Source organism: Serinus canaria, chromosome 7, assembly GCF_022539315.1.
Source record: "Serinus canaria isolate serCan28SL12 chromosome 7, serCan2020, whole genome shotgun sequence".
Lineage (NCBI taxonomy): Eukaryota > Metazoa > Chordata > Aves > Passeriformes > Fringillidae > Serinus > Serinus canaria.
In genome coordinates, this window is record NC_066321.1 from 7,333,651 (window position 1) to 7,351,265 (window position 17,615).

General features: G+C 37.3%; 1 protein-coding gene across 1 annotated transcript in view; it reads left to right on the plus strand.

Annotated features, from left to right (window-relative positions):
* The window catches only part of ACTR3 (actin related protein 3), a 28,681-nt gene extending 11,779 nt beyond the window's left edge, over positions 1-16,902 (plus strand). Inside the window, exons 2-12 of the mRNA XM_030241767.2 lie at positions 3,136-3,191; positions 6,852-6,976; positions 7,593-7,703; positions 9,174-9,269; positions 9,807-9,914; positions 11,857-12,000; positions 12,749-12,922; positions 13,283-13,375; positions 13,823-13,948; positions 15,513-15,596; positions 15,985-16,902. Of these exons, the coding sequence (XP_030097627.2) occupies positions 3,136-3,191; positions 6,852-6,976; positions 7,593-7,703; positions 9,174-9,269; positions 9,807-9,914; positions 11,857-12,000; positions 12,749-12,922; positions 13,283-13,375; positions 13,823-13,948; positions 15,513-15,596; positions 15,985-16,080 (1,213 nt within the window). The 3' untranslated portion in view covers positions 16,081-16,902. The remainder of the gene's footprint in view (positions 1-3,135; positions 3,192-6,851; positions 6,977-7,592; positions 7,704-9,173; positions 9,270-9,806; positions 9,915-11,856; positions 12,001-12,748; positions 12,923-13,282; positions 13,376-13,822; positions 13,949-15,512; positions 15,597-15,984) is intronic.
* Positions 16,903-17,615: the final 713 nt, after the last annotated feature.

Consider the following 17,615-nt stretch of genomic DNA (forward strand, 5'->3'; position numbering starts at 1 on the left):
TTTTATTTATCACATCTCTGTAGGCTAGAGAGTGGTGCTGCCTTTTGGAGAAGGTGTTACAGGGAAGTCACTGGGATATATCAGCACTATATATATAGGTATATATATATATATGTATAATATATGTATGCATGCTGAGAGAGAGGGTGGGAGGCGGTATATATGGTTTTCCATGTCCATGTATACATGCACATATGTATAGAGAATGTGTACTTGGATACTCTTGAATACTCTCTAGCTAATTTTCTGAACTAAAGACCATGATTATCCAACAAATTTTTTGCCTGATTGTTTCTTAAATTTTTTTTTTTTTTTTTTTTCCAATGAGCTAGTAGGCCTACAGAAACACTTCAGGGAGCTGGACACAGAGAAGTGTTTGGGAAACACCCCAACAGTCCAGGCTTTCACCTTTGGGATTTTGTAAATCAGTTCTGTGTTACAGATTTTAATAGAAATCAGCTTATACCATTACTCTGCTGTGTGCAGTGCCTTGTGCCCTTACTGCTGAATGCCCCAGATTCCATGTGGGAAAGCTGAGTCCAGGTCTCATTAATGGGGTATGCCTGCCTGTCTCCATGCAAGTCCCTTCTGCCACTCTTCAAATGTGGGTAGCAAGACCAGGGGTGATTTATGGAAAATCCAGAGTTGGTACTGCCTTATGATATCTCTACTATCAGGATTCTTTTTCTGTAGCAGGAGTAATTCCTGCCCTGGGGAAGCTGGGGTGTGCCTTGTTCCCCTGTGAATCATTGATTAGTCAGACACACGTTGCTATGTAAGAACTCCTTATGGAAACTGTATACTTGTGGAATCTGGATTGCCTATAGTATCTTTCTTTCCATGTGGTTTAAATATTTACTTCAAGTGAGTGATAGATCTGATCAGTCTCAATAAAGCCTCGTATCTGCAAAAGTTAATTTGTAAAGAATCCCACCATGACTAGATTGTGCATTTATTATTTAAGATTTTTATCAACTTTCATTGAGTTTTACCTTAGCTTTTTGCCTCACCTATCACATTTTGAGATCCCATTGTAACTCAAGGGCATTTCTTTATGCATTTATTTATAAAATCAGGTTTAGTGATTATAATGTGTTGTGCCATGGTCCCTGGCTGTGCTGTGAGCCTGAGGCTCCCAGGGCAGCACGGGGTCCATCCCTGGCCTATGTACCAGCAATGCTGGAGTTCCAAGGGTGCAAGGAAGTCTTGTACATGAGAGATGTGAAGTGTTGTGTAGGACACTGCACTGGAGACTTGCTGGTACAATGCTCTAATATTCAGAGATATCATGCAGATTTTTTTCCCCTTTTCTTGGAAGCTTAAAAATGCACTACTTTTTTTCCCTGAGTCAGTTCACTTCTTGCTGAGTAGGCCATAGTATTTTTATATATGCTGATTTTATGTCTGAATATGCTCTTTTATGTAAAATGCATCTTTCATGAGATTATTTTTCTTTCAGTCTTGCTGGCTGTGCGTGTGCTGGGCAGACTCCCACCCACAGGCAACTAAGCTGCCAGTTACCTGCAACAGTTGAGCTTTTGCTTTCTTTGAAATACTGAGTTTAATAATCAAACAGTTTTAACTTTTTTAACTGTTAAAAACCACTTCTAATCTCGTTGTAGGTTTATGTAGCATTCAGGCTCCAAAGTTCTTGTGTAGATTTAGCTTTAAAATCTGCATGCCACAGTTCTGGTTTGCAGGGGAAGGCAGAGGGAGTGAGTCAGTATTTGCTGGTTTACTTAGTAATTGTGGCACTAAGAGCCTCTTAATACAATATAAATACCTTGAGCAGTTGTACTCTGCATGATAGGTTAAAAAAGCACTAGTTTGTGGAATTCTTGGTATTTCTTCTGGGAAATAATCTTTAAGAAGAAAATCAAACTTCAGTGAGCAAAATCCAAGTTGCATGTCCTGAGTTGAGGCACATACAGTGCCTAATGTCTTCATGAGTTGTCTTCATGAGTTGTGAAGTTCTTTCTGATAGTTTCTTTTTTCATTATTTGTCATCTGCTTGCAGAGTTTACTTTGTCAAGAAGCATTCCTGTTGGTTGGTATGAAGTCAAGTTTCTGTGCGTGGTTACTCACAACTGTTACAGTGTGTTACACACAAGATCCTGTTTCCAGCTTTGAAAATACATGTCCTGCAAAGCATTTGTGGTGTTAGATGAAGTCCTGTGCTAACCACTTTGTTGTTCAGAGAGAAACCCACCTTCCCTGTGAGATCTGGTGTCTTGCCAGCGCTGATGGGTGCAATTAGCATCAGGGATGGAAATTGTGTAGGTGTTGCTGCTCACTGCTGCATGGGGCATGGCAGCAGAGCTGCTGCAGCAGCACTCCCCTCCCAGCCTGGGCAGCCCAGCCTTCTGCTGTGTCACTGCCATGGATTTATGGTTTGTGAGAGTTACTGCTGCCTTACACCTCCTAAGATCTTCCAGCTTTACGTCAGAGTGCTGAAAGCTGCAGAGGTGCTACTACAGCCTTCATGCCTTTGCTGATGGTGCTAATTCAGTGCAGCTGCACTCAAATAAAATGAGAACTTTGTCACGTCTGTGTTTGTTAAAAACATGTGGGTAAGCTCTAACTCTTGAGCTAGAGCTGTGCATTTTGGTCTGCATGCTTTAGAGTTTGCCTGTGCTGCTTTAGTGACAGCATTTCTAGCAGCTGGTTTTGGTACCCTGAGTTTTGAAGTTATTTTTCATGAATACTTTGTTAATTTCTTCAGTTTTCTTGCATTGTAATAATGAAGATAATGTATATATCCGTAGCACATTCTGGACACTGGGTGAAGGCATGTAGTTATTTTCCCTTTGATTTCTTTATTCTTATAAGGCACATTTTGACACTGTTTTCCATTTGTGAAATGGAATGGCTTTTGCTAGGACTTGGCATTATCAGCTGCTTGTGACATGAGGATGACCAGCCCTGCCTCATGCCCAGCTGGCAGTCCATGGGCAGGGCAGCTTTTTCCCCCACAGTGGAATTACAAAAACACTTTTACCACCAGCATTAGCTATATGAAAATATTTCTGTGAAGACACTAGCTGCTGAACAGGGGTCTGTTAATTAAAAAAAATGAGATGTCTTTGTTATTTGTGGTATTAAATATTGCAACCAAATCTTTTTTTGCCTCAACAGGTATACAAAGCTCGGATATGCGGGTAATACTGAACCCCAGTTCATTATCCCTTCATGTAAGTATTTGTTACTTATGTATCAGTGCTAAAGTTGCTCCTGGACTTTCTGTAACATGCCATAAAAAAAACAACAAAGCAAAGCAAAAACAAAAACCCAAAAAAACCCCATAACACCAGAAAAATCCAACATTAAAAGAGAATTACTTTATCTCTGAGTGATGACACAGAGTAATAATATGGCTTTTTGTTTTGCTGTGGGTACTCAGTTTAGAAAGATAGATTCATTTAAAAAAGGATATTAATATATCATTTAAAAAAGGATATTAATAGTTAAAGCTGATTTTTTTCTGGACATTGAAATAATGTAAAAATCCAGTAGCATGGCTACATTTACCTTTTTGGAGATTTTTCCCCCCCGTTTATTGATTTATCTCCTAAAACGTTGAGTTGATTATAACTGGAAAAAAAATTAAAACTGTATGATTTAGTATCTCTAGGGTTTAAAATGTTCTGCTTGCCTGGAAGTTGTCAGTATAACTGCTATGTTAATTTACTGTATCTTGCAAATGTAACAAGAAACCGTGTCAAGTTTTTCCCCCACGTAGGGGAGCTCATTTATTTGCTGCCTGGCTCCTGAACTGTTTCTCCCACTTGAAGAGATAAAGTTCTACTCCAGAGAGTGCAGCTCACTCAGCTTCCCTTAGAAGTGCTTCACCTTTTGACCTCCTACACCACTTGGCAGTTCCTCATTGTTCATCTGTGCCAAAGTAATCATGGATTACATCCTGGTGAAAAGGAATAATTAGCACACCCAGTTTTCCTTGCAAATACAATAGGAAGAGAGCTGGAACTAATACTACTTTAGCACAGTCACTGTGAAGTGAACTTGAAAGTTCAGGCTCTGGGTTGATTTTTCAAGGAAATGTGCTTCAAAAAGTAATTTTCATGGAAAGATAAGGCTAATTCACTTATACGAGAAGAGGAGGATGCATTCAGAGAATCTATTCTGTATCTTCTACTCTTCTAATAAGTATTTCTTAGATGATTTGGTTTTCCAAATTAACTTTATTAAGTTTATTTCAGTGTCATATAAAACACTACGGTTCTGCTTTTCACACAGAAGCTAGTTTAAGTTTATATTACAAGTTTCTAAACATTGAAAAGATGCTTACAGTGCTCTTCAAACTTCATAGCACTCGTTAAAATACAAATGGGCAAGTGGTTATTTAATTTCACAAACATAGTATTTACATACTTTTTCTGCATCTTTAGATTTGGTTATTTAATTTGAAGACCACTTTCTTGTTCCGAGAAAGAAGAAATATGATTTTTAAACACTGGAAATGAAATGACCTGTCAGATCATTAAACAGGGAAATTTGTCCAACAGGGATACTATTAAAGTAGAAGATGAGATGAAATGAGATTTTTTTGACAGCCTTTTGATGCAGTGTGGTGTACAGAAAAAAGGATGCTCAGTCTAGATGCTCCTGCAGCTGAAATGACCCTTGACTGCAATTCTCTCAATAAAAGGCATTTTTCTCATTTGTGCTGCAGTCCGAGCTAGATAATTACAGTAACGGCATGAGTTTGTGTTAATCCTCTGCTTGGAATGAAACAAAATAGCACTGGGTTAATCCACATTAGAGAAACAGAAATAGAGTTCTGCAGTACCTAGTTTCAAAGTAAAATGTTACAAGAAAGCACTTTGGTGTCTATAATTTCCTTAATCCTATTCCTGTGGAAAAATGGTTTGCTTTCTCCTTGCACTTCCAGCAGTGGTATTTTATCAGTTTGATTCTCTAAAATTAATGTTTGCTGTTAAACAGGTCTGAGCAGCATTCCTTGTGCCTTGTTCACTTGTAGCTTATTTTATTCACTCCTGCTCTTAACAAATTTTTATCTCCTTATGAGGTGTTCTTGATTTTATTCTGACTATAGAGATTATATTTCTGTAGAGATTATAAATGCTTACATGAAAAGTGAAGTAAATGAGAATATTTTGGGCTAGTGTTTTGATGCAGCTTGGGTTCACTACTTTCTTCCATGGCTGCTTTTTGGATCTTAGATCATTAATTTTGTTTGATTTTTACTCACTTTTGCAGGTTTTGCCTGCTGTTTGTTAAAATGGGAGCCACCTTTGTTCCATTACCCTGTAATTCCTTTGATTTTTCATTATTTCAGTTTATCTGTGATAGCTGATGGCTTTTTCTTTACTTCTAAAAGAGGAAAACTGGTTTGAGTAAGTGTCAGCACAAACATTGATTCAATGCAAGGATGTTATTTTTTTTCCCTTAAAAACTCTTAATTCTCGTGCCAAGTCAACTAAAGGCAACTGCTCTGAGTATTGCTGGGGTGCTGCCTGTCCTCAGGCACAGCAGCTGAGGTTTCAGCAAGATTTATTTTCTTGTTTCTATTTTCAGGATATGATTCTTGCTTCAAGTTGTTTGCTCCTAGTTTCTACCTTTCAAAAGCAGGGTTGAACAAGCTGGCCTTGAGGGCAGCAAAATAATGGAGATCTCCCATCTTCTTTTAGGCTTCTAACAGGGTGAAACCATGGGTTTGAAAGTTGGTGTAATCCTGTGGCAAGTGGTGGATTTCACTTGAAAGTTCTTGAGGTTAAGGCACATCTGGACAGAATAATTCCCCCAGATGTGTGAGCTCTGTAACAATGACCTGAAAATATTTGTCAGGGTTCCTCTCTTCACTTGCAGCAAGCACCTGCCTTGCGCCATTTCCTTCCCTGTGATTTTAGCTTCTGCTTCCCATCACCCCCCTTCTGTTTGGCTTCCCCCAGCCTTCTGCTTCCTCTCTGCTCTCCTGTAAGCAGCTACAGAAGTTGCAGTATGATTCAGTTTTCTTCCTGAAGAGCTCAAAATAATGACTTCTGTTCCATCCTGTTCTGTCTTTCACAACACTCAGCTTCTTGGTTCCTCTGGCTCTGCCTTTGTTGCTCGGTGTGGGAAGGGAAGGGAGGAGGATGAGGAGGCTCTGTGAGCTCTGTGAGCTCAGGGTTCTTTACCCCTTACCCCTGATTTCTAGGTCCTGTACCTGTGCTGCCCTGGCTTCTGGGCTTGAAACTGCAGCTTTTCATAACTTTTTTAAATGTTAGTTGTGAGCAAACATGACTTCTTCCTGAAGGTGAGCACTAGAAAAATACTTCTGCCATTGAAGGAGCTTTTGGAGCACAGCTTTAGGACAGTTGAGGCTGATGTAATGCTGCTTGGATATGTGAATTTCCTCATCTGTGTAAAGGATTCTGTTTAAAGGCAATTAGTAAGATTTGAAAAAATACAGCAGATATTGCTGGTGCTGCAGCCCTGTTGGCTGGGGAGTGATTCTTTTTAAAAGAACAACACTAATAATACTTAAAATTGTTATTGTTATTATTGGAATGTGCAGAAAATTAGCATGTTTCTTGAATAAAACATGAGATCTGTAGGGATATCCTATTTTAGTGTTTGAGTATATTATTCTGATTGCATGTTGGGTGTCTAACAATTAAATTTGGATTTAATCCTGTTACTGTGTTACTTTCTAAGTCCTTACCATGCTTCCCCATGACTGGAAGTCAAATTATCTGTGTTCTATGTAGCTTTTCTGAGTTACACTTGAAACAAAGGATGATTGTGATCAGTGTCTGTTTTTTCCAGTGTAGGTTTTCTTTTTTTAGTGCAGCATATATGACCTACAACAATGTTTGTGTTCTCTGTTGAAGGTATTGCTATCAAAGAGTCAGCAAAAGTGGTGGATCAAGCACAAAGGAGGGTTTTGAAAGGTGTGGATGATTTAGACTTCTTCATTGGGGACGAAGCAATAGAAAAACCAACTTATGCAACCAAGGTATTAAGAAAAATTTTAAAAATAATTTTTCAATCCTGTTTAGCAAGATGTGTACAGTAAATATAATGTTAGGAATGCTTTTTGGATAACTTAAATCTTATTTATTACTAACTCTATTTAAATATAAAATAAGCTTTAGTATTAGTTTTGTTGACTTTGGGGAGCCTGTAGGAATTTGCAAAACACTGTGAATATATATATTTTATATATATATATATATATGTTTCTTCCTAAGTGAAAAGAGGCCGAGAGGGTGTTGAGTGGCAATGCCACATTCTCTTGTTCCTTGGCAGCTTTTATCAGCAGCATCAGAATAGGACACTGGGCTGAGGGAACTTTTGTCTTATCCCAGTGCCACCATTCTGCTGTACTGGGAAAAGTGCCCGTGTGTTTTCTCTGCTACTCCAAGTTGGAATCAGAATTTTCAATAGTTGTCACATTGGAATAGGGGAAGCCTAAATCAAGGTTTCTTGACTGTGTAGATCATATACTTTTAATATATGCAGTTGAAAGCATATTTCAGTTGAAAACAGATTTTTTTGTTTGGTTTTGGGGTTTTTTGTTTCATTTTTTTTCTTTTTGTTTCCAATTATAATTTGTTTTTTGTCTCCACCAGTGGCCTATCCGCCATGGTATAGTTGAAGACTGGGACTTGATGGAGAGGTTTATGGAGCAAGTAATCTTTAAATATTTAAGGGCAGAACCTGAGGACCATTATTTTCTTTTGGTAGGTAAATTTATGCCTTGCTTAAGAACTTCTGTATGATGAATAACAATGTGTTGATTTATGTAAATTCTTAAATATAAATATGCATATTTTGAAAGCAAAAGTAAAGAAATTACCTGGAGCTTTCTTGACCTGCCTTAAGCCATCCAGGTTCTTTAATTTTCTAAAAATGTCAGTGTGTTTGAACAGCAAACATTTTTCTGTTCTCTTCTCATTTCCCTCCAAATTGTCTGATTCATCACTTTCTTATTTTCCTTCTCCACTGAATTCAATAATCTCAAGTTTATATGTTTGAGACAAAAACAATACTTGTGTTTTGACTTTACATAATTGCAATTATTTTGTTTTTACAGTACTGCCATCTGGATGAAGTATCTAGAGAGTAAATTTCTGTCTTTTACTTTCTGTGAAACTGGAAGGGTTGATTGTCATATTTGGGCTGGTTAAATCTCTAAAAAGGTCAATGTTATTCTGAAGCATCTGCTATTCCTTAGTATTTTATTTAGGGTCATTGAAATAGGCAATTTAGTTTAGTGTGATATTTGTAGACAAGTTTGGAGTTAGCAGTGTTAGCCCCAGCTGTTTAAATGCCTTCATCTTTTTTAAGCAATAAGTTAAGTCCAGTTGCTCAAGGCTGTGTCCAGCCAAGCTGTGAATATCTCCAAGGATCAAAATGCCATTGCAACCCTGGCTCCCTTTTCAATATTTGACCACCTTTAGGTTACCTTTTTTCCTCCTAATGCCTACTTAGGATTCCCAAGTTGAGTTTTGTGTCCCTGGCCCCTTGTCCCAACACTTTTGTGAAGAATCTGACTCCCTCCTATTTTTACCCTCCTGTTACACAATTGCTGCAATGGAAGAATGATATTTTCTTTTCTCAAATATTCTGTAGCACTATCCAAAATGCTCCTTCAGAGAAGAGCCTTGAGTATGTTTGGTATTTCAATGAAAGCTATAGCACACTATTATGGTGTATAATACCATACATATTATGGTATGTTTTATGTTCAGCCTCTCTCACTTGAGTATGTTTCTATAGCTGAGCATATCAGCTTGTGTTACAGTGGCTGCCTTCTGAAGGAAAACAGATCTTTTCACTGAGAAATCTAAAAAATGTCTTTCGTTGAATGAAAGTGCTAAACTGCATCCTTTGACATATTTTGATTGTCCTCTATTCTTTCAAGTGAAATCAAAAGTTGTAATGAGCTAACCAGCCCACAAAGGGGATCTTGGATGTAAATTCTTAAGCAGTAACTGATGTAGTTTTTATTGCTCTTTTGTTTTTCTTTCTTTTAGTGCAATTTGCATAAATTCTTAAAAGCGCCCTTGGTCCATTTCTATTTTTACATGCTATTGTTGTTGAATGACTCATCTTAACTTAGGAGTCGGTGGTTTTGTTTTTTTTTTTTAAAGTCAAATGTTTGGTTTGAATTAAAGTAAAACTTTTTTTTTTTTTTTTTTGTCTCACAGACTGAGCCTCCATTAAATACTCCAGAAAATAGAGAATATACTGCTGAAATCATGTTTGAGTCTTTCAACGTTCCAGGGCTATATATTGCTGTTCAGGTAAGGGGAGGGCTGCTGAAAGTTTTCAGCTGCAGTATTTTTCCTTGACTAAAACTAATTTTACTGTGAAAAAACTGTGTAAGTGGTGTTTGGAATATGTTTATGTCCTTCTGCCAGTTCCAGCACTGCATGTTTGACATGCTTTGGTTCTGTGGGTGGTTACTGGACACTGTTCCTCTGTTACCTCTACAGGCTACTGAGCAGTAGAGTATGATATGTGTTGCATCATAAGTAAATAAAAAAACCACACCACATCATAATAATTCTATTAATCCAAGAACTGAATCCCTTTCAGTATGAAGTAACGAAAAACTATGTTTGAGCATGGCTGAAAAAATATCAGGCAAGTGTCAAAAATTCCGTTTTGCAGCCTCTTTTTTCTAAGCTGTTGTATAGACATATATAATATTATTAAATCAGTTTCCATGCTATCAGTTACCATGGGGGTGTCAGCCTATCCTTGGGAGGAGTGGTGGGAGGTGAGGTCTGCAGGCAGATGTTTTACCAATGTTTGATTTTAGTGTGTTTTTTCCCAAGGCTGTCCTTGCCTTAGCTGCATCTTGGACATCGAGGCAAGTAGGAGAGCGAACACTGACGGGCACAGTTATAGACAGTGGAGATGGTGTCACTCACGTTATTCCTGTGGTAAGTGGGCCTCAGAGCTACACTACAGCTTCAATGGGGAATTATTTGTCCTCCAAGTTCTCTGAATGTACACCTACACACACTGAAGTATAGGCAGGAGTCTTCAAAAACATCAGATAATTCCCAGGGCTGTGGGTGTGAGTTTTGGTTCATTTTGTAGTGCAGAAGCTCTTATAGAACTTCTCTGTAACCCTGAGTTGGGCAGGGCTAATTGTCTTTCAGTGACTTACCTTAAAAGGTGAATTGGCAAGGCCATGCTAAGTGATGAGTGAAATTGCTTTAGCACATTTCCATTTTGGCTTGCTGGTAAGAATGAATAGGCTCTTTACAGTAGTCAGTACAAAAAGTTTGAATTCTTATTTTCATTCAGCTCAATCCATTTATATATAAAGTAGAAATAATACAATGTATTAGAGGGCAGATGTAGTTATTAGTGTTTATAGTTTTTCTTCATCTGTTCCCAGTGTTTATTAGTGCTTCAGCCATACAAGCAAAGGCAAAGTTCCTGTTAGACTGGAAGAAAACAACCCCTGAGGTTGGTTAGTGTTGAATATCTGTTCCAATACATCAAGTTGCTGAAGCACAAACTTGGATGATTCTGTGATGTTTTATTAAATAATGAACAGCTAGAGCTGCAGTAATTTCCTTTACTGTTAAATTATTGCCCATCTTTCCTGGGGGAGCTAAATTCATGTCTATGTACCCGATATATTTGTACTTTCAGAATGAAGTTTGATTACAATTTTTAAGACAAAAATCTGTACCAAGTTTTATCATGGAACATCAGATTTTTAAAAGCAGTAGCATTGGTGGTGGTCAAACTGTCATGTAGCAATTTCTTATTAATTTTGGGGGAATATAGTGGCTAAATCTTTGTTCATACTGTTCATCCAAGTTAGTGTATTTTTAATAAGACTTAGGAAACAACTGACACCTCAGACCTTCTATAAGTAAACTTTAAAAATTTTACTTAGTAGTTCAAAATTACTGTTTAAAAGAGTTGAACTTTTCCTGAATTGTGGGTTAGGGTTTTTTTTTTAGTTAAAATTTAGTTAAGAGCAGATAGTCTGTATCATTTTAAGCACAATGTCATTTACTTCTAAAATTTTTAAACATGTTGAACAAATTGTCAATGCTGTTCTACCACTTATGTTGTAAAATACATAGAAAGGAATTAACAAACGTTTATCTCTGAAGTAGTGGCAGATTTTTTTAAATGACACTATTTTCTGTGTTAGTAAGACATTTTTGTGTGAATATGAGGTGTGTGGATATAGGAAAACTTAAGCATTTTAGGAGTGTGATACCTGGATTCCTGTTTGGATTTAGCAGGTCTGGTAGGGTTGAAGGCCAACCTTGCACACGTGACCATTTTTTAGTGTATTTATACTTGTCCCCAGGATGAGTGTGACTTGTAAGGGTAGGTTGATGGATGAGGATGGGCCAGTCTGATGTTCTGAGCAGTCTCAATTAATGTCCTGAAATGATGCATTTTCTCCCTGCTTTCAGAAAATTAATTTTGGTTCATGTGGATTGTAACATCTTACATCAGTGGCTGTGACTGCAGGGCCACATCAGTTATTCTAAAATAATATTTCACCAAAAAAGGTTCCTTGACCTTTTTGGTAAGAGTAACCTCATTTTGAAGAGAAAATAAAGGCCAAGGAATAGTGAGTATAGTGATTTGTCTGCCTTATGTACTAGTGACCTTTCTGTTCTTCTAACCTTGTAAGAATTATGAACCAATGCCATGCAAAGTAAAGTAAGGCTATACTGTGAAGAATTGGATTTGTGGTAATTAAATGAGCTGGTTTAAAGGGCTTTAGCCTCAGAATCACAGGTAGTGGGTAGGAGTTTAGACTCCACGCCTTTCTGTCTCCCTCTGAGCTTTGGTGAAAGTAGTTCTTATCAGTACCTTTGTCCCCATTAATTTTGTTTACAGGCTGAAGGATATGTGATTGGCAGCTGTATCAAACACATTCCAATTGCTGGCAGAGATATCACATACTTCATTCAGCAGTTGCTGAGGGAGAGAGAAGTAGGAATTCCTCCTGAACAATCCTTGGAAACAGCTAAAGCAGTGAAGGTAATGTGAACGTTGCAGATCTTAAAGTTACTTTATATCACAACTTAGTATCTGATTTTTAAAGTACAAGAATATCTGAAAGTAATTGTACTTCTGAGTAATGGGGCTCTGATTCTAACTAATATAAAAAATGTCTTACTGTAATAACATGAAATAACAAGGTTTACAGTTGGGTTATACTCACTCAGTCTGGCCTGGAATTTCACTCTTCACCTGTTGTCTCCCCTTTCTCTTCTCCTCCATTATCATTATTGTTGTTATTATCCTGTTGCTATTATTATTGTAATGTTCTGTAGGAATACTGTTGGCTGGATGTGTCATATAAAGAGCTGTAATTGCTCTTAGATTCTTTCTGAATATTAATGTGTTCTTTTTTGTAATACACATTACATAGAGAACAAAGCTATTCTGAAAGACATTCAGCTTAAAGTACACTTCAATTTTGTTTCTCTGGCAGTTCTTCAATGTATTTCAGAATTAATTTCTCACAATCTTGGAAGTTTAGGGGAAAAGCAGAAGAAAAGTAATTTAGCTCAGCCAGAGCCTTCAGTGCTGCACAGAAATGATCTGTATTAGCAGAGCCATTTTCTACCTGTGTACAGTAAATGTCAGCTCAGCTGTTTTGAGGCCTATTCTTTATCTGCCAATTTAATACTTACTCTTAAAATTCTAAATTACTACATTTTTAAAAATTTCTTACCAGTTTTCTATACTTTAGATAATTCTAATGTATCTATTCAATTTTCAGGAGCGCTTTAGTTATGTTTGCCCTGACTTAGTAAAAGAATTTAACAAGTATGACACAGATGGTACAAAGTGGATTAAACAATATACTGGAATTAATGCTATCTCAAAGAAAGAATTTACCATTGATGTTGGTTATGAGAGATTCCTGGGGCCAGAGATTTTCTTCCATCCTGAGGTAAGTTGATTTGAATTGTCTAGACTTTGTTTTAGATAATAACAGAAATCCTATTTGCAAAATTATAAAGAAATGGTTATCTTTACTTACTTTTCTTATTTATAAATAGATACTGGCTATTGTTGCAAGTCAGTGTGCTTTGATTCTTGATTGCTACTAATCTTTATAAAAATCCAGGTTTATACACAAAGCACTTAAAATGGCAGCAAATGTATTTAGCAACTGTTTCCATTATTAGTTTTCATGACATCTCTGGTATAACAGAATGGTTCTTTCCTTTTTTTTAATCTCTTTACCTCTTTTCCTGTGCAACGTTTGGTCCTCCACAGTGACTTGACTTGATTTTATTCCTGCTTGCAGTTTGCTAATCCTGACTTCACACAGCCAATCTCAGAAGTAGTAGATGAAGTTATTCAGAATTGTCCCATTGATGTTAGACGTCCTCTATATAAGGTTGGTAGCTATAATGTCTATTTTTTATATTTGGGTTTTAGAATAATTGGGATTTATATCAAGGTACATATTTGAAACTCTTAAAAAACAGTACCAAATGAGCAAAATTAACCATTTTCCTAGAAATTAATCCAATATGCAGAAGGGTTGGTTGTTCAGTTAGACATTTTCAGAATGTACTTTTTCATTAGCGAAACAAAAAACTGAGCCAGAGTGGTGAGATGTAGTAAGATACAAATGGATTTTAAAGCACAGACAATTTTAATGTGGCAAACTCTTGGTGAGTTCGTGTTGTGTCATGTTTGTATGCTAGATACTTTACAGAAAAAGCATACCTTGCTAATTGTAGTTTTTAAAACTGTATTTAGATATTTAGAATTTAGGAACTGGGTAATGTGGAGACTTGCATTTTCAGATGTGGCTAACAAATGTTGTTATTCAAAACAGAATATTGTCCTCTCTGGAGGCTCAACCATGTTCAGGGACTTCGGTCGCCGTTTACAGCGAGACTTGAAAAGGACTGTTGATGCCAGGCTGAAACTTAGTGAAGAACTTAGTGGTGGCAGACTGAAGGTGGGTTCCTGCAGCTCATGCACTTAACAAGCATCTGTTACTTGGAAAATGTGCAAATAACATCTTGCAATGATCGTGGATTTTGTTGAAATGTCTTTATCTTTCTTGATGTTCATATAGAGGCTTTTCAGAGGTTCATCCCTTACGCTGATCACATACCAGCAGTTGGCCACTGCAGCTGTCTTTGTGCTTGGTGTTTATTGATCAGTTACAGCTCATTGTGCTCAGTCTCTTGAGCTTGAAGATAAGAGAAGTGAATTGAGCTCATTGTTGAGCCACCAGGAGAGTGAGGAGCACGTGTCCTGTGAGGAATGAGGGAGCCTTGATTAGAGAATGGAAGGCTTTGGGACTCCTGATAGTGCCTCAGTACATGTGGGGAGATTACTGATTTTGAGATTCAGCTGGATAAAACCCTAAATACCTCTGGCTTCATAGCTTACCCTGCCTTGAGCAGGAGGCCAGTCCAGAGACATGATGATCCTTCCCACCTCAATTATCTTACAGTCCTATAAGGGACCTCATGTTTTCACTAAACTGCATGATCCTTAATTTTTGCTCTTTCCTGCCTTTTCTTCAGACCTCTGACCTAACTGTTGCATCTTTCTGTTGTCTCTACATGAAGAAAAGACCAGCAGAGAAAAAAGTGGTTTTTTTTCCTTTTAAAGGAAATTGATTTTCCTCATTTATTTTTTAGTAGCAGTCTAGCTAGGTGAGCTCAAACAGGCCTTTAAAACCCCAGCAGAGCATTATAATATGTCATGTAGACAACTCTGAAATTTCAGTCATAACACAGTTCTCTGGCCCAAGAAGCATCATTTAGTCTCTGTTTTCTTCACTAGGTTTGTACCCCTTAGTAAGGAAGCAGAATCTGAGTATGGGAGTTGGATGTGATTCTTCTTCTATTCTTGGTACCAGGCATGACAAAGAATCACTGGCTGGAGTTCTGCACATGTGTTAGAGAACACTTTTAGATACTGTTTCAAATTTCAGCAGGTTGGGCTGGAAAAATAAATTCTGAAACTATTACATATACTGGCAGTTCTGATTGGCACAAGAAAGGAATAGGTTGTGTGCCTGTGGAGGGAAAGGGAATGGCTGACTGGAATGAGTGCTGTAGTTCAGAAAACCATGATTGACTCTATTGATACTGGATAAACTTCCAATCTGCAACTGATGCTTTGTTAGAGTAATCACATGAAACTTGAAAATTACCTTCCTAAAGTGTGGGTTTTTTTAAAGTTTAGGTAGTATGGGTCAATGCTTATAAATGCATAAATAAATAAATAGTCCATCAAGAAATTAATCAGACATAGTGTGAAAAAATGGGTGTGAATGGAAGTATTTCTGTCTGATAAAGCAGGTAACTCATCTATAAGCAGGAGCTGTTTCTTTCTCTTCATTGTACAAGGGAAAGCCTGATGCCATAAATGTAAATTTACATGCACAGCTTTTATGAAAATACTAATTTATGAAAAGCTTGGTATATATACTGTTTTAAAACTAGATCTGTTTTTACCAGCAGAAGTGACTTTTAATGTGTTGCTTTTCTCTCCTTTTCCTGTAGCCCAAGCCCATTGATGTCCAAGTCATTACACACCATATGCAGAGATATGCAGTCTGGTTTGGAGGATCAATGCTGGCTTCCACAGTGAGTTTAGCTGTAAAGCTGAGCATGTTTGGGCCATTCTGACTGGGCTTTTGGAGCTCTCATCTCACCTACATTGTATATTAAATGTGATTGGGGAATTTCTGATAGGCTTCAGGTGGTAAATATACCTTCCCTGTTTTTGCATTAGACTTTAAAGACTTGGAAGAGCAAAAGAAACCTGAATTAAAGTTTTGTGTGACCTGTTAAATGGCACATTTTAGTTTTGTGGCAGAATATATTCTTTGCATTGGTGTTTAGCCATGCATGATGTAAGTTAATTTTAGAATTTATGTGCCATCTTTGTTTTTTCCACTGGCTACATAAAAGTTAATATTGTTAATTAAGATGTCTATACCATTCACTAATGTTGTTTCCCTTCCCTTCACAGCCTGAATTCTACCAAGTATGCCATACCAAAAAAGATTATGAAGAGATTGGCCCTAGCATCTGTCGTCACAACCCTGTGTTTGGAGTCATGTCTTAAAGCTGACCCTGCAGGGGTCAGGGATGGGGAAGTGGGGAGGAGGAAGAGTCTTTCTGATTACTTGTTTGTCTGATGGCTGGTTTTAAGATAACAAACATGACTTGACAATAAGAACAAGACCAAACACAATTAAGCAGGATCATTTTAATAAGTGTCTCAACATGCGGATGTAGTGGAAAGCCAAAATGATCACGTTTTTTCTTTAGATTGATTATCTGAACCTGTGCGTAACAAAACAAAAAAAGTGGATTTTAGTTCTTTCTGTGCCCTGATATTTTGTATATTAATGAACTATCCAAGATTTGATGGGATTTGATGGTGTGTAGATAGTCAGCTCTCTAATGCTTCCATTGTACCCCTTCATGGGTGCAATACAGGAGCTTGTTTATATTTCATACTTTTTTATACTTTGAGGAAAAATATGAATAAAAGAAACTGTAATATTTGAGGAAAAAAATTTACCAGTGACCAACTTGAAAGTAAATTAAAAAAGAAAAAAGTCATGACTCATGCAACTAGCTCTTGCAAATCATGACCAGTCTAAATCCCGGGTTCCATACAATGCGAGTGCTTTTGGAACTAAGAAGCTACTATCTTGGATTAACCAATGCCTGCTAGTGCTTTCTGATTACTTGGTGCATTTTCATACTCTCTCTTGCTTTAAAAAAAAAAAAAAAAAAAAGAAAAAGTAAAGACAAGACTGTTGGACCAGTATTGCAGTTCTGTAGTGTCATTTCTAATTAAACCAAATAATCAGGTTATCAAAATTTGGTGTATTTAAAGCCTAACACCATTCCAATAAAGGCACAAAATTTCTTTTTATCTTGGTGTCAGACTTGTTAATCTCATGACATGGGAAGTTCTGAGCATGGGTCCCTACATATCCGCTGTGGCTTTTGAGGAGTGAGGTTGGTCTGTGAGGTAGAGATGTAATGTGCTTTGTGTAACTCAAGTGTGAGCATTTTAGAGCTGCAGTTTGTGTGTTCAGCTAGCTAGCACTTACCTAGAGAAGCCTGACAGCTCCTCCACTGTTGGGTTTGTTCATCTACTTTGTTCTGTAACTTTTTTCCCCCCACTTTCTTGCAGGTGGTGCTATTCAGGAGTCAGCACTGCGTTTTCAATCTCTGTGGTTTTTCTGCAAGAAAATACCATGTAGATAAAAATAAAGTGAAAACAATCTCTTTCTCATTCTTTCTAGGAAGAACACTTTCTGTAGTGGCTGGAATTGCTTACAATTTGTTGATATTTGATGAAAGAAAACTCTTTAGGCACTTCTGAGCCCACAGAGGAGTTGAGGCTGTTCACATAGAAAACCACAAGAGGGAGATATCCTGGTTTCTTCAGAGTTGCAAAGATGCCTCACATTTTCATCAGAGAAGCTTATCTATTGCCAGAGCTTCAAAACTTGGTAAATGTGACTCCAAAACAAGGATAAATAGGGAAGTGTTTTTACAGCAAGCATTGTAAAAAATTTACATACTGGAATCAAGCAGAACATGATGCAAACAAGGATATTTTGAACAATTTTATTACAA